The sequence below is a fragment of the Cyanistes caeruleus genome, chromosome 5 (assembly GCF_971803275.1).
Source record: "Cyanistes caeruleus chromosome 5, bCyaCae1.hap1.1, whole genome shotgun sequence".
Taxonomy (NCBI): Eukaryota; Metazoa; Chordata; class Aves; order Passeriformes; family Paridae; genus Cyanistes; species Cyanistes caeruleus.
The window spans coordinates 26,232,697-26,257,181 of NC_141705.1; the positions used below are offsets into that span (position 1 = coordinate 26,232,697).

Here is a 24,485-nt window from a genome sequence, read left to right on the forward strand (position 1 = left end):
AGACTGACACCTGATTGGCATCAGTGTGTTGAATTGGCTATTTCCTACTTGGGGACCTCATTTTTTGAGAACTATTCAGTTCAAATAATACAGCCAGCCACTTACTTTTTTCCCCTGGTAGTTGCTGAATGTCTCTTCCTATCCCTGCAAAATGAAAAAACAAAAACAAACCTGTAAAAAAACCTCTCACCAAAGAACAAACAAAACCTTTCCTACCTCTTGCTCTCTGTATCACAAAAAACTTGGGGCTTGAAAAGAAAGGGTTCTTTTTTCTAGAGGTTCACTCACATCTGTATTTCAAAAAGCAATGATCAACTCTTAGAAGCTGTGATTTGAATAAATGACTGAAAATAAGGATGACTTTTTGAGGACCTAAATACTTCTTCAGGATAGTGTCAGTTCTTGACTGACTGCTGTTAGACTGAAGTAATGCTAGTGCTACTGTACATTTTGGTGTAGTACTTTTGACCTTAATGGGAATCTGGTCATAGAATACCATGTAAAAGTGAGATGGATTTTGCTATTAAAAGGAGACAATTTCTTTTATAATTTTTAAATCCCCTAACTTCCTTTCCTTCCCTTTGTAATATGCCTATTAGTGGACACAGTTTAACTGGTCTGCAACAGTTTCATTTCTTTGTGCTGGTGTTTTTAATTCCCTCTGTAGGAAGTCTTCGGTCTTGCAGTTCATCAGACTGCTTTAGTAAAGTGATGCCTCCAAGGAAAAAGAGGAGACCTGCAGCAGGAGATGATTTATCTGCTAAGAAAAGTAGACATGATGGGTATGTCATCTTACCATGAGCTAAGACTGATGGAATATCTGAAGTTGAATAGCTGATATATCATGTGTTTAAGTACTAATGGAAATTATATTGAAATTTGCTTGGTTTCTCCTTGTGGAACCATAGCTGGTGATTGAACTATGGGCTATTGATAAGTATATGTAGGTTCAATTTGCATCTCACCTTTCTCTAGATGCACAAGAAGCATGTAGGCAACTTCTCCTTGCCCTAGTTGCCAGCTGTCAAAATACATACTTGTTCGTTCAGAAACAACTTCTATGAGATACAGGAGTATTTTCCCCATATACATGCATAGATCTGCATTGGATATTATCAATCTCTGGCCTGTCAAAAACGTGAATGCAGTTGCAGTCCACTAAGCTCTTGAAATCCTGCTAGTCTCTCCCTGTTATGTTATGATTTGATACTGAACATATAAGGGGAAATTGCCAGGTAAGGTGATAGCCAGTGGTTCCATGGTTACTGAGGTGCTTCTCACTGCACAACAGAAGCCAAATAGGAGTGTGCATGAACAGTGTATTCTTTTGGCATAGATACTGGATAGCTGAAACCTCGGCAAATGTTGGATTTCCAGTATGTGTAGTGTGTTAAGTGATTCATTCAGAAATCATTGAATGTGCTCCCTATGTGCAAGAATCGCTATTTATGTGGACTAAATTCAGAACTTGAGGCAGTATAGAACTGTACACTCCTGCATGATAGATACAAGTCTATTCTGATGTCGAAAAGTGGCTTATACAACTAGAAAGTTTGCTTGGCACTGCATCAGTCAATAGAATTTGAGCTCTGTTATGTTCATGTACTAGTGGTGTCTCAGAAAACATATGCTTCCATAGCAAGTACCTTCAAGGAGGTTAAAAGAGGCATTTTTCTCCTGTCAGGCTGGGTACTCTCCTTTTTATACTCTAGCATGAGTAAGAAAAATACTGGTAGCCAAATTAAGCCTCTGGTCATGCCCCTATAACTCCATTGTGTTTAATAGGGTTGCACAACTGTAACTGCACTGGAATTTATTAAATGATCTGCTGATGCAGAAGAAAGATTTCAACTCTCTCTTTCATTGCTTTGTAACACTAACTAGAAAAAAAAGCAATTCATGTTCTTAGTATCTTTTGTTGCTTTTCAGAAATGATGAAATATAAAAACTAAATAGTTGATAGAGGACATTACAGCTTATTCAAAGATAGGCATAAAATGTGGAAGCAATACAAGGATAGACTGTTTCTAGAATAGAGGTTCATAAAACTGAACTCTACTTACCTTAGCCAAGACGCTGATGATAGAAAAAAGCAACCCCCTAGAAAGCTTGCTTTCTTGTAAGAAATACTGATTTGTGTAATTACTTAAGAAAATGATAAAAACCTGATTTGTTTTGCTCTATGAATCCTAGATATTTAATGGTTTTCAAGAGCTTGTTGAAAATGTAATTTGAAGGATTCTTTTTATATCTGTCTCCCAGTTTATAACTAATGGATCTAGTCTTCATTTTACTGCCATATAAGCCTTTATTAAAAGGAAGACCTTAGCCTGCTTTTAGAATTGGAGGAGAAACCAGATCTGCTAGTCATGAACCATGGGGTAATATCCTCTGATGTGGTTCCAGTTGTTATCTGACTGTCCTCCTGTAAAGGTTTTTGAGCTTTCGTTGCTCCCCAGAGTGTTTCTTTTGTTTTGGTCTTCAAGAAAACAGTTTTTTATTTCAGCATGACTGGCAATATGAAATTATTTGCTGGACATTCAGCCTGGTCTTAAAGCTGTATTTTCCTTCAAGAAAGGATTTTTACCCCTGTAATCTGTGAACAGGTTAGTCAAAAAGCAATCATCTACTTCCATGCTTGTTTTGTCAGGTGGAGTTCGTATCTGTCAAATTTGGTTTTTGGATCAGACATCTCAGTTAGTTGAGCAGAAATCAGTTGAAATCAGGAAACTCTACAGCAGTGTGCTGTAGCATACCTACTTTGCAAGGCCAGTTCTGCTTACATTGCAGAGAATACAGTAAAAATAGTGTGGATAGTGGAATGCCAGTTTATAGAGTAAGGAGCTCCTAGGCCCAGTTCTCAGCTTCTGGTTTAGAGACAGACTTCCTAGAAGCTGCATTCTAGTAACTCAGGATAAGCCTTTATGGGACATTAGTCTATGTGAATTCTGTATTAAGTGAAGAAAGGCATTCAGTGTCTGAAAAACTACATAGGCTTCTCCAGAAGAGACTGTATTTCCTAACAGAAGTGATTTGTCACCTCAGATACTTACTGGAATGGGATAAGTTTTTGAGTGTTTCTCAGTTACAGTGGCATACTTACAGGGTAAACATTAACAAATTCAGTAATTGCAAGTCTCCTCAGTGTGAAAATATTGGGTAGTAGTCCAAAGATTTGCAAGGTATGTCATCATTAATGGTGTTACTGCAGCTGAGACTGAATGTTGATGATTTCTCCTGATTTGTCCATTAAAAAAGCATTGCTTTTTTTTTTTTAAATCTATAATGGAGTTTTGTTGGGTCATATTTTCAGTCTTCACTATTTTTAATTCATTCCTATAATTTCTTCAAATCTGATAGCAATATTTTTAGATATGCTTTCTTCCATAAAGTTTCTTTCAGCAGGTCTCTATGTTGAAAGAGAAGATACGTTTAAGTTTATGACTTTAAGAGTCTTAAGAAATTGTCTTACACTGTTAATTCCAGGCTGTTAGGAATACAGCCTCATCTCAAAAGCATTAGTGGAATGCACAGGCAGTTGAGGAAAAACATTCATAGGAACAAATCTAGTTGTGAAATTATCTGGATATGCTGATCTAGTGCATAAACTGATTGTGGAAGACTCCAAACATGTTCATTAGCATTCCACCCTTACATAATAAGAACCTGAATTCTCGTAATTAGTGCTCATAGCATCACCATGAACCATGCATGAATGTAGTGTTTCAGTGGGAGGGAATTTTTATACCAGATGATGTATAATAAAAAGAACTCAGTATGTTATAGTAGGATTTATCTTGCCTTGAAGAATAGCTGTTGGAGGTAAGCAGTTGAACACATGCTAACCTGAGCATAATGACTTGAAGACTTAGTTTGTATTTTCATCTCAGTATCACAGTCTTGACTTCATTGTACTTAAAACTGTCATGGTATAGCATATTTTCAAATCGGAGTTAAAATTACATGTTCTGTACATTGTTTTTCCATCACTGTGTTAAGCATCTTCAGAAAGGTAAAGCAAGATTTATGTAAAGATACTTGCTAGGTAAAATGATAGTTCTCACTGGGTAGTTGTCTTATGCTGCTTATCTGTTACACAATATCTAGCCAAATAGGGAAAAATGAGCTGTATAATATAATGTATTGGATTTTGACAGTCTCATAAAAAATAATTCTACTCCTTATTCTAGGATTACACTGAGGGCAAAAGTATTGCAGTAATGGATATTGTCACCTTAGGAGGATGAAAACTAGGAATATTTATCTACTTCCCTGAAATTTATATTTTCAAACAATTAGATAAATGTTTTCAATTAATTTACCCTTAATGTATAGGAACCATGAAAGGGCCTACTAACATGAAGAAAGGTTTTCTTTATTGATTAGTAAACTCACTACTCTATAGTAGAAAAATGCAATTTTTGAAAACACGGTGTCGTTAACATAAGGTGTACTAACTTTCAAAGTTTTCAAAGCCTTTTGTGTTGAGAGTTGGTTTGGTTTTTATTCTGTTGTTGTTTACCAACTGGTTTGGTCCTGCCCCATGCAGACTGCCTTTGTTCCCAGCTGTCATAGGTGTGTAGATATTTTTCCCTTGAAGTAGGGATTTTCAGGTACACACAAGTATAATTTTTCCTTTTTCTGTAGCTTTTCAGTGCACTTCACTTAAACTGGACATGTGACTATCAGCATGTATGTTGTTATACATACTGTTCATTAAGTAAGCCTGATAAAGTTCCAAACATTTAACAGCTTAGAAATTATCCTAAATCTTTAAACAGGGAGACATAAGGTATATTCATTCATAAAACTTAACAGTCAAGTAAGTTGGTCCTGAGGGTTGCTTTAAATGTTTTTGTTATGTCTTGCAAATTGCAAAACATCTCTTCTCCCACCCTGTTTATACTACAGTTTTTATGAAACTATTGCTAGAATCAATTGTGAGTGAATAGATAAGGCTTTATTAAAATACATTCATTGTGCTGTGTTGATGAAAATTCTCAGCCAAAATTTTAAATTAATTGGTATTAATGGAAGTAATATGGGGCATCTCCTTCAATCAAAAATTGGCATGTTTTGAAATATAAATAATCTGGAAGCAATTACTTACTCAGTTCAAACCTCAAAATTCAGTAAAGATTCTAAGTTCTGGTTGCTTGGAAACAAAGCTGTTGGATAATTGTTCAGTAAGCACTGACCATCTAAATAACCAGGCTGTAGATCTTCATTGAGAGGTTAACTTTTGACTTACCATAATAAAATGTAGCTTTTTTCCCTTTTTATTTTCTTTTTACTCCTCAGTGGATTATTAACAGTTCCACCATGAAGAGAATGTTTTGTGTGACCTAAGCTGCATGTTTTCACTGATCTTGGTTTGAGTATTCTGTAACTATGCAGCCCAGAGTTGCTGCAGTGGGAGGGGCTGTGGGTGGAACTTTAACCAACTCTACAGGTGAAACATACTCAGAACAGTACATAATCCAGCTTTGAAGACTATAGTGAGTTGAAGAGAATTGCCTTGTTCTTTTTGCTAGCAGCCACCATCAATTCTTACAATGACTTGCCTAATCACCCCATAATAGCTGGATGGAATTTTCATGTTTTTGCTTTTCCACCAAATCAATTAAAAAGAAAAGAAAATAATCTGGGAAGATGTGGATGTCTTTGTATTCAAAGAAGCATGACATGCCTAGACACTCCATTTTAATTTTTTTTTTTCTGTTGATGCTTGCCTATATCACTTTCAGTTATACGCCATGTTTTCTTTCCTTTTTAGCTGGTGTATTACAATTCCTTAGCTCACATGAATATTTCAAATATAAGTTTAAACATGGATGTTATGAGTCAGCTATTAGGTCATGACGGAGGTGCAAGCATCTCTGAGAAAAGATGATGTGGTTAAGTAACTGAAATCACTTCTACAAAATTTAGACAGGCTATCTCATGTTGCTTTTGCCCTGCTCTGTCCCACATTCTTTCCTCTCTCTAGCTGACGAAATGGCTGTTAGAAGGAGATAATTAGAAAGAGATAACAAAAAAGAAAAACCTAAAAGCTTCTGACAGGGATATTTGTTACAAATAAGTTGTATATTGCTGTCTCTGTTCTGACACAGTGTCATGCTAAACTAAAAAAAATACTATTTTTCAAGTTGATATTTTTCTGAGTTATTGTACCTTCATGTGTGTTTTATCTGAGAGGCAAATACATACTTATGTGTGTAGGTCATACTTTTTTTTTTCCTTGCTGTTCCTGGCAGAGGTCATGTCATGATTCAGAAATGGAAGGGCAATTCTAGAAGCAAAGGTTCCAAGTTTGCTATTGTCTGGTAGTGACAGGTACAGCGGACACTCCAGGATAAAATTGTGCATGTAACTGATGATGGAGAAATGCCCTTTAGCAATCCTGTTTCAGTGCCAGCATTCTTTGACAGTGTGCAAATTCTGGTACCAAAAGTATCAGCTATATTCACTTGCTCTTCCTTTATAGAAGGCATTTTTTGAGTTTTTTACTTTGCTTGTACCTTGCCCCTCCACCCCCCCCATTTTTTTTTTTTTTTTTTGCACAGTGTGTTCTTTCATATCTAGTGTGTGATAGACACTGCAGTTTCTTCTTACAGACCATCAATATAGAAGCAAATTATCAAGCAGAACTTGGTTGGCATAATGGTTGTGCATCTGTCTTAAAGTACTGATCTTCTGACCTGGTCAAAGTACTGGTCATTTGAGGAAGCTGTGAGCCATTAAGGACTTGCTGTTTGAAACCCAGATCTGTCCATTAGATGTTTGGTCATCCCAAAGTATTCATATATCTACCCTGTGCACTCTGGCAGTGTATTTTTCTGCAAAGCAAGAGATGCTGTCCTTAAAACAAAGACAAGGCACATCATCATGTAGTATGTACTGAGAAATTCCACAGGGATGAGGAATACTGCAAGATGAAAAATGGATGCCAGATACATCTGTAAGTTTGTGTTTTTCTCCTCTGCAAGTATAGTTCTTGAGATAATTAAATCCATATTAATCATAGTTCAGTGGATGTAGTCCCTGAAAATACCTTTACTCTGTGCCGCCAGGTTGAACCAAGTTTTCCTAGGCTGAGTAATCTCAGGTGCTTGTCTACTAGCTGCATCTCCCCACTCATCTTGCTTCAGTAGGCACTTCAGAGATTAGGAGTCTCTCGCTAGTGGAAATAGTTGCCTTGGCTAGGCTTGGGTGAGAAACTAATTTAATGTGTGGAATAAGCAGAAAGAGAAAAGGGTTTGTCTTTATACATGAGATCACTGATTCTGGCCACGCATAGTCTGTTCTCATTCTAAATGTGATACCTTGTCACCTGCACTGTTAATGCATGTCTTACTAATTAGCTTGTAGCAGAGAGTGGGATAGTTCGAGATTATATCCCTTTTGACTTGCTTCTTTGAATTTGTGAACTGGCATAAGCTGGAATCTCTGTAATCAGTTCTGGTTTCTCAAAAATTGAACTCCAGCAGTCAGATACTGAGCTTTTTGAACAATCATAAGTTTGAGGCAAAAGCATTTTCTTTGGCTGTCTGTTGAGCACATGGACTTTATAATGAGTTATTGTATAACTAATTGTAGTTAATAGTATAATTATTTCCTGCAGTTCCTAAACTGTGACCTTAGCCTTAAATGCAAATGACTTTCAATCTCGTATCAGTTGTCTGAAATTCTCCTATGTGCAGATGCAGAGGATGTATAAAAAGGGCTGTTTTTTTCTGTTCTTGCTCACCATTCCTATTACACATATTGCTGGCACTGAAGTCTTGTTTCAGGCTGCAGTATTTAGCTCTGCCATTTGTAGATGCAGGAAACCTTTTTTTATTAAATACCTGAATGACTTATAGCTCTGTCAATAAGTCTGTTTCTTGAAGTTTCTTCTTAAATGCACTGTTTGCATACTGACAGCTTAACATGTTGATTTACATGAACAAGCAGGGCAAGACAATTGGTTATCATCCCTTTGTAAGAAAAAGCATTGAGTCTCGTGATAAATATCTTTCTTTGTGAACGTCGTTAGCTTTGCTATGTCCTCGCTTCCAGCAGTAGTCTTACAGAGTTCTTGAATAAAGAGAATAGAATAAAGATGTTGACTAGCTCCTGCTACAGTTTCCAGCTTGGTATTCTACTTGGTGTTTGTCACGTTTGTTTGTGACAAAAAAGGGGATCCTGAATAATTAAGAATGTGCCAAAGTGGCAGAATGCCTTCTTTCTTTGTCTTGATTGCTCTGAGTTCAGAATAGCCTAAAAATTATTTGATATATATTTCATAATTGCAGTTCATTCTGCAAGTATGAAAATGTTATCAGACTTATTAAAAAAAAATAATTATTCCGACTCAGACTTATACCTTCTGAGTGATGCTGCCAGCCTTTTCCTTTGCAACTTCAGTAAAGCTTATGCAAAATAGGTAATTCAAATAGGAAAAAAGTGTTTTCAAAATGAAAAAATCCAGACCTAAAATGGTGGGTATATGAATATGTATTTGGAACACATTTGGCTGACGTTTCTATGCAGTGTTCCAGTTTGTTGCACATCAGTGTGCTTCAGTACAGTGTCAGTTTTTCATAAGGAATTTCTTAAGGGTCTCATTTGTATTTGTCTTCCAATTAGCAGTTTATCATTTTGTTCTGACTAGTATTACTTTTCTAAAGATTAGTTGCTTTAAAGGAATTATGGCAGCAAACATGAAATATTTCTTTGAATTCCTGTCATAATGTGTGTGCCATTAACTTCTAGCTCCAGGTCCTCACAGCTGATAACTGAGCTAGGTGGAGGATAGTGGGATTGGTGTACTTTAAGCTCATAAATCTAGGTGTCTTTTACTTGTCTTTCTGAAGGATGAAACATTGATGAAATCAACTCCAAATTAATTTCATTATTCAAATGGTTTAAAAATTCTCCTTGAACCAGTTAGCCACTTCATTGTCTTCCCCCAGCAGGATTTGACATGGTGAGAGGAAGCTCTGCATGCTTGGAACACTTACAGAGCTGTTCTTGGCTACCTCATCTAGACTAAACCATTTATTTGTTGCTCTTTTCAGCCTTTATGAGGCCAAGCTACTGAAGAGTGGTGGAAATGGATCACAGAATGCATGTGCATCAGTGGATAACTTGACTGAGTCCCTTTCCTCTAGGAGGCACAAATTGTATTGTCCCTGTTTCACAAGGTCAAACTGGGGGAGTAACCCTTCAAATTCTGTCATGTTTCCTGTGCTTTAGGTATTTCAGATACTTAATTTGTTTCCCTAGTGTAGTTAAAATTCCTTACACTTCTTGTTGAAGGAGAAGAGCATTACCCTGCTGGTAGTCTCTGGGGAAGGGGGCCAGCTTTTCAGATTGTTCTTTACTCCATTATGAATGATGTTCCTTGAGTTACTGTTGATGAGGATTATTAACCTCTTTTCTGTGGTTCTTTCGTGTTACCAACTTACTGGCTTTAGAATAATATAAGTGTAGATCTTGTCTCTTTTGGCCTTTATGCCTTTTGTAGAATCTTTTTGAGGCGGCAAAAGGAATATTTGCAGTTTTCTTTAATCAATAATTTGAAGTTCACAAATTATGGGTGCACCTAAAGGTATGACCTGTGTTGACTGCCATGGAATTGCTCTGGCCTTAGACCCACAGCTGGATTGCAGCTCATCAGTTGACTGTGGTAACTGGTGGTGTAAGGCAAGGCCTTACTGTGAGCTTGCACAGAACAATTTGGGGTTGAATTTGAACGAACCTGTATTTGGCTTAGGGGAAGGTCATTTACGTGGGTAATGAGTATGAGTCAGTGGAAGTATGACAGAGTGAGCAAACAAAGTATTTAGCTTCAGTGATTCTTAAGCAGTGTTCCAAATGACTGGATATGTGGACAGAATGTTAAGTAAACTGAAAGGAATAATGTTTATACTAAGAGTGGCTGTTGACTAAAAGATTGCTTTTTAAAAATACTGATTAATTAATTTCTTGTTTCTCTTTCTTTTCTCTAAGTATGTATAGAAAATATGATTCAACTAGAATAAAAGCAGAGGAAGAAGAAGTCTTTTCAAGTAAGAGATGCTTAGAATGGTTCTATGAATATGCAGGTAAGTATGAAATGCAAATTTTCTACCAGTAACAATTTAATTTATATTGGAATATAAAAATTGCATTAAATGAGCTTTCAAAAGACTGAATAGAAAGGATTTTTTGTAAAAGTCTTAGAGAAACTTTCCTTTATCCTGTGTGATGTGAGGTTGAAGAGTTCAAGGTTCAATTTTCTTTGTCTACATCCTATAAAAAGAGTACAGAAGGTGTGTAATTTGAACTATTTTGGAACCTGTATACTTTACTATTCAAATCTACAGTTAAAGTTGTACTTCTGTTGAAAATGGTGTTACCTCTCTATGATCTGTTAGCCATGTTAGCACTGCATAGTACAAAATTAGCCTCAGAAGTGGTGTGTCTTTAATTAAAAAAAACCCAAACAGTGAGGGGACGTAGTAACACTAGTTTTGATCCTGCTGAATCCAGTGCTTAGGGTTTCAAGTGAAGAAGTGAATGAATTCAAATATCCCATACTAGTTTTATCAGATAGTTTTCCATCACAAGGTATAGGGAAGATAGCCTGTAGTATTTATTCTTGTATGAGAAGTTTTTTTCAGACAGTACTTCTAGGAATGCTAATTATGGTTTGCGGTCACAAAAGATGATCCTTTGTTAGGGAAGTTGGTTGTTGTATTTGTTTTCTTGCATGTGTTTTCTGAAAGGAAGGATTTGACATATGGGGGAAATGACTGTAATGACCAGAAAGAAATGAAGTAGATGTTTAATGTCATCTTGCAGTTTTCTGGTGCTGTCTTGGATAACATGTCTAACAGCTCGTTCTGTTTTGTCTACTTTTTAAACATAATGAAAAATGACTTAATTTAATGTAATAAAACATTTTTTCTCCTAATAAAATTATATAAATGAAATTAAATACTCTGAGATCTCACTTTTCTGTGGCAGTCTGTGAGAGGAGATTCAGACAAATTCAAGCCAAATCTAACATGTTAGATTGTCTGCCTTTCTGACCAGCTTGATTTATTTTTTCACTCTAGCAACAGGCATGACTCATTTTTGTCAAGACTTTCATGGAAAGAAAGGATGAAAGGAAGGCTGTTTGTGAGAGAACTTTGGGGTTTCCACTGGATGTACACACCAAGATAAAACACAGAAAAGTGGAGAGTACGATTCTGTTTACAGTATTGAGTAACATTCTAAAAATTGAATTTTCAAGGAATAATCTCTTGTGTTCTTGCTTCATAAGTCTTCTTTATGTATGCAGACAGTTGACACTGCATTTGGGTTTTTTTCCCTCCCTTGGTGTGTTTTTTGCATTACAGAATGAGTCTTTTTAAAGGCTGTTGTGTACACTGAGAACTGAGAGGCTGTTAGGAGAAGATGGGAAAAGACATAATTAAACCTTGTTGTTTCTAGAATAGATCACCCAATAATAAAGTACAGATTGATCTTCCCTTTATAAATCCTGCTTTTCTTGCACATGTGATCTTTATAGTTGAGGAAAGTAGGCATTTAAGCCTGTATTTTTTTTTCAAAAAACAAGCTCTTTTAAACACGATTCAAGTAATTCTAACAAAATTGTTCAAATACTTAAAGTGTATTTAAAACTAGTTCAATTCTTAATGCTGTATAACTTTTTTCAGTAGTATTCAAAAGTTACAAATACCTTAAGACCATATTTTATTAGTGGTGCATTTTAATAGCATTTATATTTTGAATATTTTTTTCCCTTTTAAGTAGGCAGAGAAATAACTGTAATTCCTTGTTTTCCTTCCCATTCCATTTACTTTTAGTCAGATGATGTGTGGCTATGGTGTAGTAATATGAATAAGCAGGATAAAATAATATAAAGATAGATATGAGACAATGAGGAATGAGATTCTGCAAATGATCATGTCTTGTATGCTGTATACATGCTTGATCATGCTTGTATAGCTGTACATCATGTTTTTATGTCATTTGATCTTGTGGTAACAGTAGAAATTCCAGCCAGGAAATGAGTTTCACTAGCCACTGTCCACTCATTTAAGCGTGATAATACTATATTCTGTTAGTCTGAAGTGCATTATTAAAAATCTTACTAATTTAATTTAGACTTCGAAGATTATCTCAGTAAATGAGTAGGAAGATTGGCAGGGATGAAAAGTCGTTTTACTGTTTCTCTGTTTTCAAAGGTGAGATAAAGATTTAAGTGCATCCAAGTCTGATATTAAGTGTGGAAATATTTATTTCATGTTAAAACAAACTCCATGAAAGTTAGGTTGCGCTGTGTGATTGCACTTCTTTTGTGCTGTAAAGGACAGGCTACTTTAATTTTTAGAGATAAGTAAAATACGTTTTGTTTGCAGGCACAGATGACATTGTAGGGCCAGAAGGTATGGAGAAATTTTGTGAAGACATTGGAGTTGAACCAGAAAATGTAAGTTCAGAATCCATTTTAAAAATGCCTCATCTGCTATGGTGTACATTAGCTAGTCTTATAGTTCTTGCTTTTCCACCAAGGATTAAAAAATTCTTGAGACTTGAAAAAAATTCAAGAAATATAAACCAGGGAGGTTTTGAAACACATTTGGGAACAACTTTCCATTATTTTAAATTATGTGAAACCTCAACATGTCTTCTCTGCCGCCCCTTCTTTTCCACTTTAACACCGCCAACCTTCAGTCTCTTCAGAAAAAGAGATCTTAAAAAAAACCCCACCAAAAATCAAACCCCCCTCCGATGATTGTCTTTCTGAAACTAAGAGACAATATTCAAGATTTAATATACCAATGAACAAACAAATAGTGTTTCCTTTGGGTTTTCTAGGACAGAAAGAGATCTCAAATATTATGGGCAGTAGTGGCACTACCATTATACTATTTCAAAAAATAAATAAGGAATATAAATATATTTACAGATACATATTCTTTATGTGAGGTGTATATATGTGTGTGTGTGTAAATATATATATGAATAAAATCTAAAAAAATAATTGTGCATTTTACAGGCTTTTTCCTCGTGCCTAATTTTTGTTATTTAAATGCATTTGGAAGTCCTGTTTTTGCAGAATTCATGGAGCATCATATAAGTAAATGAGAATTGTGGCTTTGAAAGATGTACTGAAAAATGAGATGTAATTTCATAATTTCAGAGTTTAGGAAAAAAAATAAATGTTGTGATTTATGCAGACATTTTGGATGTATAAGCAGGTATTGTGCTTTTCAACTGTAAGCTGTACAGAGCTTCACTAACCTTAACTAGTTAATGGCTAGTTAAATGACTTAATTATTTTTTTTCTCCAGGTTGGCAGGGTCAGTTGTCCTGCAAGTTTTTCTTTCATATATTTGTCAAATGTGGTTTCTTAAGTTGATGAATTAGATAATAATAATCTTAAGGTATTGCTTTTTCTAACTTCTTTTTTGATTTGGTCTTCTGTGCGAGATGTGAAAAAGACTGTTTCCTTTTGGGCAAAACTGAAGTATTTATGTATCAGCCTATGTTTTGATGTGTATTAATGTTAGTTCATCTAGATTTACTTATCTGCTTGAACTGTGGGATCATTATTAGCTTTCAAATAATTGAATTTCATGGATTGCAACTGATGTTCATTGAGATGAGGGTTTAACAAATGTGAGGTATTATTTGTCAAACTGGTACTGAAATTTTGTAGTTACTTTGGGAAACCTTTTCTGTAGCTTTTGCACCAACTAATCTTCTCCCTGTTGTATTGCCCATGAGGTGACTGGTAACTTGGGTAGATGTTCACTATATGTTTACACCGTTCTCTTTGTTTGGATTGTGTAAAGGTTTGTCACCTACAGGGTTTTCTTAACTTCTAAAATAGTGTTGCCTATTTTCAGTTGGGTTCTGAACTTTCCACTTACACAAGTCAAAGCCTTTGTAGCCCACTAAACAGTAGTTATTTGTAAAACACATCAATTTTTTGTTAAATTCTCAGTCTCTTTTTTTTTCTTTTTAAAACAGGTAGTTATGCTTGTGCTAGCATGGAAGTTGGATGCACAAAACATGGGCTACTTTACATTACAAGAATGGTTAAAAGGAATGACATCACTACAGTAAGTGCCTTGAAAATTCTCTTAAATTTGTTATAGTAAACACAACTTCTCAGAAAAAACACACTTTAGTGTTTTGACTCAACACCTAAAGCCAAGAGCTCTGCCATGGAGTGAGTAGAAGTCACAAGTTTTTGGTCTGATTTATGATGATACTGGTTGCTTAGAGAACTTGAAACCTGATGTTGCACATTTAAATACAGTTGGATTAAAAGGTCTGCAGTCAGTCTCAATAAAAGAGAAATGTCATAAAGCTTGACTCTCTTTCTGTCCCCAAGGACATCTATCTTTGTTGCTGGATTGCACATATCTTTTAGATATTGGTATATTGTTAGAGTGATTTAAAACACTAAATAATACAAACCCTTTCTGTAACTCTGCATTGTCCTTTCTAAAGGTTGCTTGCTCCAGTTAAGAGCTTTTATGGCAAAAATTATCATAAATAAAGTTGGATAGTCATGTTTCATAGAGAGCTGGAGAAAGAATGAACTGTTTTGACTTACCTTCCAGAAGAGAATCACTGAAACTGTGTAGGAGGTTCTGTAGTTTCAGCAAGACTTTACAAGTATTTTTCACTTTGATTTGCTGTTTGTTTGCCATGCATGGACAAGCTCTTAGTTTTATCTGTTGGAGAGTGCATTTTTACAGTGCCAGTCAGTCCCAGTGTAAGACTTCGTTACTTTATTTAAATTTGTTTCACACCATGGGTTTAATAAGGTATTTCATGGAGACATACTCAGAAACATGCCTCTATACAGAGTGATGTGTTTTGAACAGGTTAATGGGGATACATGTTAGAGATTCTTTCCTAGAACATCAGACATCTCAGTAAGAATGCAGCCTCTAAACCTACTTGGTGCTTGTTTTGTAGGTGTGATACTACAGAAAAATTGAGGAATTCTCTGGATTACTTGAGATCTTTATTAAATGAGCCTGCCAATTTTAAACTTATTTATAGATATGCCTTTGACTTTGCACGGGTAAGTACTGTGCACTTGAAATTACAAATGTTACTGTCATAAATAATAATTGAAAGACCATATACTTCTAAGGTTGTTTCTCTGAAGATGCTACTCAAGATGGCTTCTAACAAATGGAACAATTTGTGTTCTAAAACAGAATGTGCAAGATGTCAAAACTGGAAAGGTATATAGTAATGTTTAATGGTTTAGTGACATGTTTTTTTTGTCTCTGCCTCAAGCTATTTTATGACTTCAGGGAAATAATTTAGGCCTCATTCTATTGTGTATTCAAGCTTTACTACTGAGTTCCCCTGACTTTATAATTACTGTGGTTTTTCTTACTGTGAATTTTGTGAGCATAAACATATATAAAACAGGAAGACACATATTTCAATATTTCAACATATTTCCATAGCTGATGAAAATGGGTAACATGATAAAAGCTGGATATGTTACAAATACTGATTCAGAAGATCGTTGGAATGAGTTTAATGATGTTCTCAGTATTTTTTAAAGAATACTCTGGTATCAGTCTTCCTGCTATAAAACATGCTTTGATGAAATTTTACTTGTATTGGAACTAGTAGACATAAGACTAATATACTTGGAGAAAGTAATAAGATAACTTTATTTTCTGAAATAATATTTTGAAATAGAATTTGGACATACATTTTGCTAATGTGTTGGAATATACAGAAGGTTTAACATGAAAAGGTAAAACTGAACCTCAGATTCCAGTGCAAGTGAACTAAAAAAATTAAGAAAACTTGCACCAAAAAAAGTAGCCTGAGAAAAATAAGAAGAAATTGCACTGATAGCAGTCCTAATAGTCTCTCATTAGCAACTCAAATTTTTGATAAATCTCAGTGCTTTCTTCATCTCAGCATTCAGATTTCTGGTAGTTCACTTTTAAACAAGGAAATCTGCAGTTGAATATAAAAAAAATGCATGGGATTAGTATGAGAGGAAAAGAAAAGCTTTATCAACCTCTTAATTCCTCCTTTGCTGTATGAAGCTTTATTCTGCCAGTTTTGCTCAATGTAAAATATAGAGGCATTTCCTAAGAAGTTCATGATACTGATGAAATATTTGGGATAGAGAGCGAACCTATGCCAGCTGATGGCCTGTCAGAAGTGCAGATATTTAAAAGGTGGATAGTTTGTGTTTTCTTTTCAAGGGGTACCAAAGTGGTGTGACAAACAGTGGTTTAAAAAAAGAATTTAAACATTGAGACACAGGAGCTGTGACTGTATTTGTGACAAAATGCCCCTGTAGATTATAAAACTTCGACCCAACATATAAATTGGGGAAGATTTGGCTAATGTGATTACTGGACTTGTGATACTACAGACTTGGGAAAGTCTATAGGAGAATGGCATCCAGTAAGAATAGAAAAGAACAAAGGCAGATATATTTATAGATGCTAGATTAAACTGGGTGTAATTTTTTTCAGGGTCATTGAAATAATTGATAGAAAAAAGCTGATGGTTTTGCATTCAGGAGATAGCGTAATTTCTGTCCTAAGGATGATTCTCTTAGGGAAGTACTCCATGGCAAAAAACCACTTATCTGAACTTCCTAAATTTTAAGAGAAATTTTTTTAAAAGACTCTGTTGATTTGGCATTTAGTTAGTGAATAAGAATGTGTCATCAAGGTTTCATGTGGCAATGCACGATTTAAGTCAGCCTAGATTTGAGGTAATAATTTAAAACACCATATGTTGATATTAAGCACAAATACATTCCTCAAGCCATGTTTGCCCTTGTTATTGCCAAGTTTGAGAAGATACAGATGCATGTATATGGCTTAAACAGATCTTTAATGTGAAATATTAGGGGGAAGAATCTCAGGAAGACTGCCTATCATCACTGTAAAACAAATACTCAGATAAAACAAAATTTGTTAGTAAATTGCTTCAATTGTATCCAAGGAATGTAAGTGTCTAGAATGTATGCTAAGAATGAAATTGCATGGCATGGCAGATGTACCATTAGGCAGTTGGAGGTGGGTAGAAAGGGCTTATCTGAACAATTTGTTCTGATCAGTAGTCAGAGAATGTAGAAATGTAACAATATAAGACATGAAAAACCAGTGTGGACAAAATAAAGGCAATAGAGCCTGATTTCATTAATACTTGAGTGTGTGGGAAGAATTCAGAGTATAAACAGTAAGTAAAATAAAATGTATTCTGGCAGCAGCATTATTTCTGCTTAAAGGTTTTTTTGACAGAAGTGTAGACAGGCTTTGGAAAGAGAATTAGTTCTTAGAACTTTTTGAGGTTAGAAATAAGTGAAAGATTTATATCATACTAGTACAAAAATGCCTTTGCAGGTTACTTTTTCATCTTTCTTACTAATTGAAAAGCTTTGTTCATAATGGAAATTACTTTTTTCCTCTAAATCCCTCTTGGATTTAGTACCCAGAATGCAAAATAGTTTCTCATGTTTTCAGAATTGCTGGTCTCCCTACTTCACTTTCAAAACAAATCTGCATTAAATTCTGTCTACACAGTTTTAGAATTGAGATGTGTTTAGGATGAAATGAATGTAACCTTGTGACTAGGGCATTCAGTTGTTGACTGAGAACTGGGATCTTACTCTGTCACATCCTTATGTGATAGAAGACAATTCAGTTATGATTTTAGCTTGATTTTTAATAAAGATGTGTATTCTGTAATACATAGAACTGCATTTGTACAGGTGAGACATAAGGCTCAGTTTCCTTTGTCATGGGCAGCTAGCTGTCTTGCAGTGATCTGTTAGACACTCCCAGCATCCAGAATATCCCTATGTGGGATATGTCCTGGTGGACAACAAGCTCTCTGTGTGTCAGCAGTGTGGAAAGACAGAGGTGTCCTGGGGTGCATTGGGAAGGGCACTGCCAGCAGGCTGAGGGAGGGGATCCTGCCCCTCTACTCAGCCTTGGTGAGGCGCATCAGGAGTGCAGTGTCCAGTTCTGGGCTCCTCGGGGCAAGAGAGACATGGAGCTCCTGGAGCAGGTCCAGTGGAGGGCAGTGAGGTTGGTTAAAGGATAGGAGTGTACCAGTGTCTATCATTATCTGCAGGGAGGGTGTCAGAGAATGGATCCAGGCTTTTCTCAGTGATGCCAAGCAGTAGGACAGGAGGCAGTGAGCAGAAGGTGATGCACAGGAAATTCCACCTGAATATGGGGTAGAATAGCTGTGGAGGTGACCACAGACACTGGAACAGAGTGCCCAGAGAGGTTGTGGAATATCCCTCATAGAAAATATTCAAGTACCACTTGGGTGCAATCCTGTGCCATGTGCTCTAGGGTGACCCTGCCTAGCAGGGGGGTTGGACCTGATGACGCACTGTGGTCCCTTCCACTAACCCATTCCATTATTATGCAATACTCTGTCTTTCCTTAATTTAGATTTTGCAGTCTGCTGTCATGAATACATACAGAGAACAAGATCTACATTGGCTAATATGGAAATTGATTGTTTTGTGATTTCATTAACTTGTAAATTTATAACTCAGTGCCATAACCAAGGCATAAAAGTGTGCAGGTTTATCTCATCTCTCAATAAAATTGGTTTAATTTAGTGTTAACAAAGGTAGGTGAATAAACTACTTAACAAAATGGAACCATACTTTGAGATCTGCAGAGTTTATATTACTAAATATTTGCCACTGATTAACAAACGTACTGGGTACAGATACTGCTGCTTTTACTTAGCAGAGACAACAGAAACATCAGCCCTTAAGCTTAAATATACTGTTGTTACATTGAACTAAAACTGGACAGTCCAGAGAGGAGTCTAAATGTGCTGGTGTATTATGTTCTGCCTGCTCATTTGAAAATTTAATCTATGTCATGTGATCAGTTAGAACAACAGAACAAAGACCCTCGCATGGCTCGCTCTCCATGTAGAGAAGGAGGTGTCAGGTAGCAATGAGTGTCTATTGACAGTCCAGGTAGTTGTAGTGATAGAGCAGGAAGGAAAGGGGTACAGTACCGCTACTCTGAGAAGTGTGGCTGTGCAGGGGATCTGTGCAAACATGGCTGGGGATCCGATGGCCATTGCTTGCTATGGAGGTCTGAAGTCAGAAATGACCTTAGGCCTCATCTGCCATAAAAGTGATGTCTTATTGGGAACATCTATAGAAGGTAACATCTCTGTAAAACATGCTGTTACCTCTAAGGAAGGAACTTTTACTGGCAAGTTGTGTTTTATTAAAAAACACTGTAAGATACTGCTATATATCATTTATTTGTTGATTTATTTTCACCATGGGTGAGGTGTGAGGGAGGTGAAAAAGCTGGAATTCATGCTTTGTTTTCCTTTTTGACCTTTTCATGCAGGAAAAGGACCAGCGCAGCCTAGATATCAATACTGCCAAGTGCATGTTGGGCCTTCTTTTAGGAAAAGCATGGTCCCTTTTTCCAGTATTTCATCAGTTTCTAGAGGTATGGAATTGGAAACAGAACGATGGGGTTTTTTAATCTGTCTTCTCTTATGCCTTTTAACTCAATGTAGAATGAGCAGCTGTGAATGCTGTGTTCTGATTTAGGAAATAGTAACCACCAAAGTAGCACATGCAACTGGTTATCTTTCCGTGCTTCTTTTTCCTAAATTCCTATGCTGTTAAGATTTCTGTAACACAGAACAAACTATAGAATGTTATTTTTTTTGCTTTTGGTCTTTATTTTCTTGCTGCATGTTTGCCCTGTAAAAGATATCTTAATCAAAAGCATGTTTCAATGCTAGTTTAAATACCTGCTAGTTTAATCTTTTATAGTTTTAGATGGCATGTATACATTAAAACAATAATGCATCACAAAGTTTAAATTTTCTGTAAGAAAATCTGAGTTTGAGACAGTTGAAAATACATTTCAGTAATTTCTGTTTCTTGCCTCAAGCAGCAATCAAAATACAAAGTTATCAATAAGGACCAATGGTGTAACGTTCTTGAATTCAGCAGAACAATTAACCTTGACCTCAGTAACTATGATGAAGATGGAGCCTGTAAGTATTACCATATGTTGATGTTCTAAACTAATTTATTTCTCTGAGCTTAATCATTCAGTATCCTTTTACAAAATTTTGTAAAATACAGTTATTTGATCTCTCTACAGGGCCAGTATTGTTGGATGAGTTTGTGGAATGGTATAAAGGAAAACAGATGACATAGGAGTTTAACTATGCACAGCCACTCAAGAGTCACTGTTACCACAGTTATGTCAACCATTAGCCATAAACTGCTATTTGTATCAAAGTGCATGCTGCTTTTCTTGCACTGCATCCCTTTGGCAGGGAACTTTCGATGTTTGCTATTTAACAAGCTAGCTATGCTTGCTGTTTAGCATTGTTCTCTTTGAAGGCTGCTTTGCATTTTGTATTTACACTACGAATTGGTGAACTTGCCAGAGTCTTCACTGTGATTATGTGTATATTGCTGTCTAAATTTTGTATATGTGTATAAAAAAAAGGCTTCACCTAGGAATTATTTCTGCAGAAATGTATTGTAAAAATAATCTCGTGGCATATTTCTAATCATCACTTACATGTCTGTTGAAACTTTAGTTATTTTTTCTTTTTGTCTCAAATGTAGCATTTCAGCCTTTTTGGACATAGTTATGTGAAGAACTATTTACAGTTTCAATGTTACTTTTGAGATGCCAATTTCTGAGAAGACATGCTGTGATTTCCTTCACCAGAATTCGCCAAACCTGACCTAATGCTTTATAGGAATGAAACACTGGTGTCTTAAAAATATATATACATATAAATATTTAAATGCTGTAATAGTTGTACATGCCACAGATGATTTCCATTCAAAGAAAAAAGTACTGACTTTTTAATGTTAAAACTGCAGTAGTCATTACAGGTACAAATGAACAAATTAAAATACCTTTTAAAAATGGGTTTTAGACTTTTTTAAATTGCCTTTGGCATACTCCTTTTAATTTTTGTTGTACCAAGAATGTTTGATCTATGTTGTGATCTAGTGACCCAATGACATTGAAAGTTCTAGCTGAAATTAGTGGTTTGAGGAATGGAAGTGTGCTAACTCCTAGCACAGACATAATAAAGGTTTTGGTTTTTTTTTTTTGTTTGTAACGCTAGTCTTTCCAAGGGCCTCCAGCTTCATGTTTCTAAGTACTGAAAAATATGATATTGGAAAAAACACGATCTTGAATAGTCAAAGTAGTACTTGTTCTTTCCTGTTGGGGATTAAAGTTTCCTGGCAGAATGTCCATTGCAGGCAACGGGCATGGAAGACACCAGCATTAAATGACAGTACTTTTTAGTAGGGACCACTTCCTGTTTTGCTCATCTCTTTATCTGTATTATTATTTTGGGAAAAAATGAGTGAATGGAATAATGTTGACGTTCTGTAATTTTGTCATGTTGTCTTTGCCTTACCCTTGTTTATTAAGTAATGATAGAGTTGCTATTTATAAATAGGTCCTTAAAGTATCCGGTGCTATTAAACTTTGATCCCCAAGGATTTATTAAGATGTTATCAATTCATGGAGCATTTAATGACAAAGGGCCAGTGGGTATTTTGGAACAACAAATAACATTATTTTTCTGTAGAAATATTTTATGAGGTATTGGCAGTTTCGTTACTTCCCTAGAATGCGATCCAGAGCAACAGGAGGAAAAAGTTTTATGTTGAAAATTTTCTTCTGTGATGAAGGGTCTATCTTTGCCATCAAGTTAGGAACAGCTGCCATTGACTTGACTCCTTTCAGGATTAAGCCTAGTTTAGCAAAAGCACATTAGTTTGCTGCCCTGGGCCAGGAGGTTGTAATTGTGGTGCTACAAGTGGTCAGTTGTGTTCAGATCTGTTTGTTGTTGTTGGTTTTTGTTTTTCAAGCTCAGCTGCCAAAGACAAAAACTGTGTGTCTGTTTGTGTATATTTGTATATACGTAAATATACAATATACATGCATATACAGAACATAGAATTCCATGATGCTAAGAAGAAAATACTACCTGTCCTGTGAAATAGCTACATTTGGGTTTCTGTAACACTAAATAGCGCTTTTTAAAATTAGTAGTGGAAAAACTTACACAATCAGTGCTTTCTCATGTACTACTGCACATAACCTTAATTCCATGTTTGATGCCAGTTTGCACAAGAAATTAATTGAGTGGAGTGTGATATTTAATGTTTACAATAAGCCTCTTAAGAAAACACACCTTTTATTAATACTTCTGATGTAAATGTGTATATTACAATAGTATTACTGTAATGAAATACCAGTGGAGCTGCTGGTTTAGTTCTTCAAAGAATGAACTTAGAAGCAATATAACTTTTAACATTAGGCCAAATTGTGATTGCCAAGATTTTAAGTGAAATAGGTGTAGTTATTCTTGAAACATTAAGCTAGCTGTTGCCTCTAGGAAACTGTTCAGCACAAATTGGTGTGAATCCTGCAACAAATACAAGTTTGTATAAAAGGTTTTATATGTCACAGATAACTGAGTTTCCAATAATGGAAGCAAGAGCCAAAGACACTTTTAATCTATTACTGTTACAGGTATAGCTTTCATATAACAGGGTTGACAGAAATCGGTTCAGCCAGGTCTTGGCAGTTTTGCAAATGTTTATCAGAATAAAAAAAATTAATTTAAAGCAAAGAAATGGGGAAAGAAACCTCAGAAAGTACTTGGCGGTGTAAGCAAACAAACTTGTTCTTTCAAGTTTTTACTTTCTGGGTAAAAGTAATCAGGAGTGGTGGAAAGGAAGAATGTGTTTGGAAATGAATGAGATACTGCAAATTTTTTATTCCATATGAAACAGTATGAATCTGTAGCCATCAGCAGGTTTATAAACATGCATCTTCCTAAAGTAAACCACAGATTCAATTACAGCTAGTAGAGACGGCTTTACTGACATTTATAGTGAACAAATGGACTAAAACAGACCTGTGTGATTTGATGAGCTTCCCTGTGCTATCCATCCTGCTGGTTTTGCTATATATGCTGATAAGCAGGAGATCCTAACATTGCCTGCTCCTGTATATTGGAGAAACTTTTAATAGTTGTGGAAACTTAACTAACCTCCTCAGTTAATCTTGTATTTAGTACAAGTGTGGCATTTGCCTTTTTTGTTTATTATGCCATTAAATAGCTGATGTAGATTTCTTTTTTGTTTGATTGTGGGCTCCCCACCCTTATGAGAAGTAATATACAAAATATGCTGTTTTGTGGGACAAGACACTGAGAAGTCATTCCTGAAAAAGTGTCATGGGTCTTGTGCTAATGTTTCTGGTGTACTGTTTTTGAACTTCTAGCAGAAACTTGATGATCGATTCATTTTTGGTATTTGGGAGATATAAATTGGAAAGACAGTTAGTGAAAGGAAAACAGTGTCCAGACTATAGCAGTTGATGTTCTTTGATAGATGACAAAAATTTGGAGCTTTTTGTACTTAATAGTCTTAAGGATCTTTTCAACCTAAATTAATATTCTATTAATATTAGTAACCAAAACAGTCCATGAATTAAATTTCCTTCTAAAGCAAAGTGATACTAAGTATTTAAAGTATTAATATAATTCTCCATTACTGTTGTTTCTTCACTTTTTATCTTTTCCAAAGAAAGCAAGGTGAAGAATATAGAAATTACTGAAATTATTTATGTACTTGAGTTTTCAGTTAAAAGCTCTTTAAGGTTGTCTTTAAGCTACAATAAATACTTAGGTTATCTTTGTGTAGCCATTTCTAATTCTGTTGAGGCTTCTCCCATTTAACTAAAAACACGTGTATTTCATCAGAAATATGCTCACACAATCAAAATTAGTTACAGCTTATTGCTGTTGGTTAATGTTCCCAAGTTACTATTTTGAAGGACAAGAAATGGACTTCACTTGTGTTAAGGTTTTCCCAGATTTGTTGACCCTTAGTCATAAGTCTAACAAATTGTTTGATACTCTTGGATTTTATATAGGCAGCTTTAAAGGTTAGCTTGTGCCCTGGTTTTATTTATAGCTGCTAACATACCTCTTTCTAGGCCTTATATTTTGTCTTTTCATATTGTTCTAACAGTATATAGAATCCATCCACAAACTGAATAGTTTGTTTTCTGTAAATGAGACCAAAATTCAGCTCTTTTTTTTGTTTACTTGCTTTTCTTTTTGAAATCCTTGCTTGCTCCCCCACTGTGTGTGTGTGTGCATGTGTATGTGTGTCAGAATAGCACCGATTGACACTGCTGTTGCAGGAACAGCAGTTAACCTGTAACTGTGAATGCTTTATGTCTTAGTTATTTGGCTATTACATAAATAAGGTGTGCTAAACTCCTGTGACTCACAATATGATGAAAATACTATTATGCCACCTAACATGAGTTAATTCAGTTCATTTTTTTTTTAGGTCTTTTCATGGTGTTGTTGTAAAATGGCATCCCACAAATAAACAGTATTTGTGTTGGTTTCAGAAA

At 35.5% G+C, this 24,485-nt stretch overlaps 1 protein-coding gene and 1 long non-coding RNA gene across 16 annotated transcripts in view; one reads left to right on the forward strand and one right to left on the reverse strand.

Moving 5' to 3' along the window:
* The window catches only part of DCUN1D4 (defective in cullin neddylation 1 domain containing 4), a 41,338-nt gene extending 16,853 nt beyond the window's left edge, over positions 1 to 24,485 (forward strand). For 10 of the 15 annotated variants that reach the window (XM_023925244.2, XM_023925245.2, XM_086889565.1 and 7 more), the window contains 8 exons: positions 668 to 782; positions 9,997 to 10,091; positions 12,399 to 12,469; positions 14,017 to 14,108; positions 14,977 to 15,085; positions 19,395 to 19,499; positions 19,956 to 20,058; positions 20,169 to 24,485. In XM_023925244.2, the coding sequence (XP_023781012.1) occupies positions 712 to 782; positions 9,997 to 10,091; positions 12,399 to 12,469; positions 14,017 to 14,108; positions 14,977 to 15,085; positions 19,395 to 19,499; positions 19,956 to 20,058; positions 20,169 to 20,224 (702 nt within the window). In that variant the 5' untranslated portion in view covers positions 668 to 711 and the 3' untranslated portion in view covers positions 20,225 to 24,485. The remainder of the gene's footprint in view (positions 1 to 667; positions 783 to 9,996; positions 10,092 to 12,398; positions 12,470 to 14,016; positions 14,109 to 14,976; positions 15,086 to 19,394; positions 19,500 to 19,955; positions 20,059 to 20,168) is intronic. The other 5 variants (XM_086889567.1, XM_086889566.1, XM_086889559.1 and 2 more) reach the window with 1 other exon arrangement.
* On the reverse strand, positions 97 to 5,290 carry LOC147652991 (uncharacterized). The gene is made up of 2 exons (XR_015286920.1): positions 5,252 to 5,290; positions 97 to 144 (listed from the first exon to the last, which is right to left on the reverse strand). It is a non-coding gene; the product is annotated as an uncharacterized LOC147652991 (long non-coding RNA).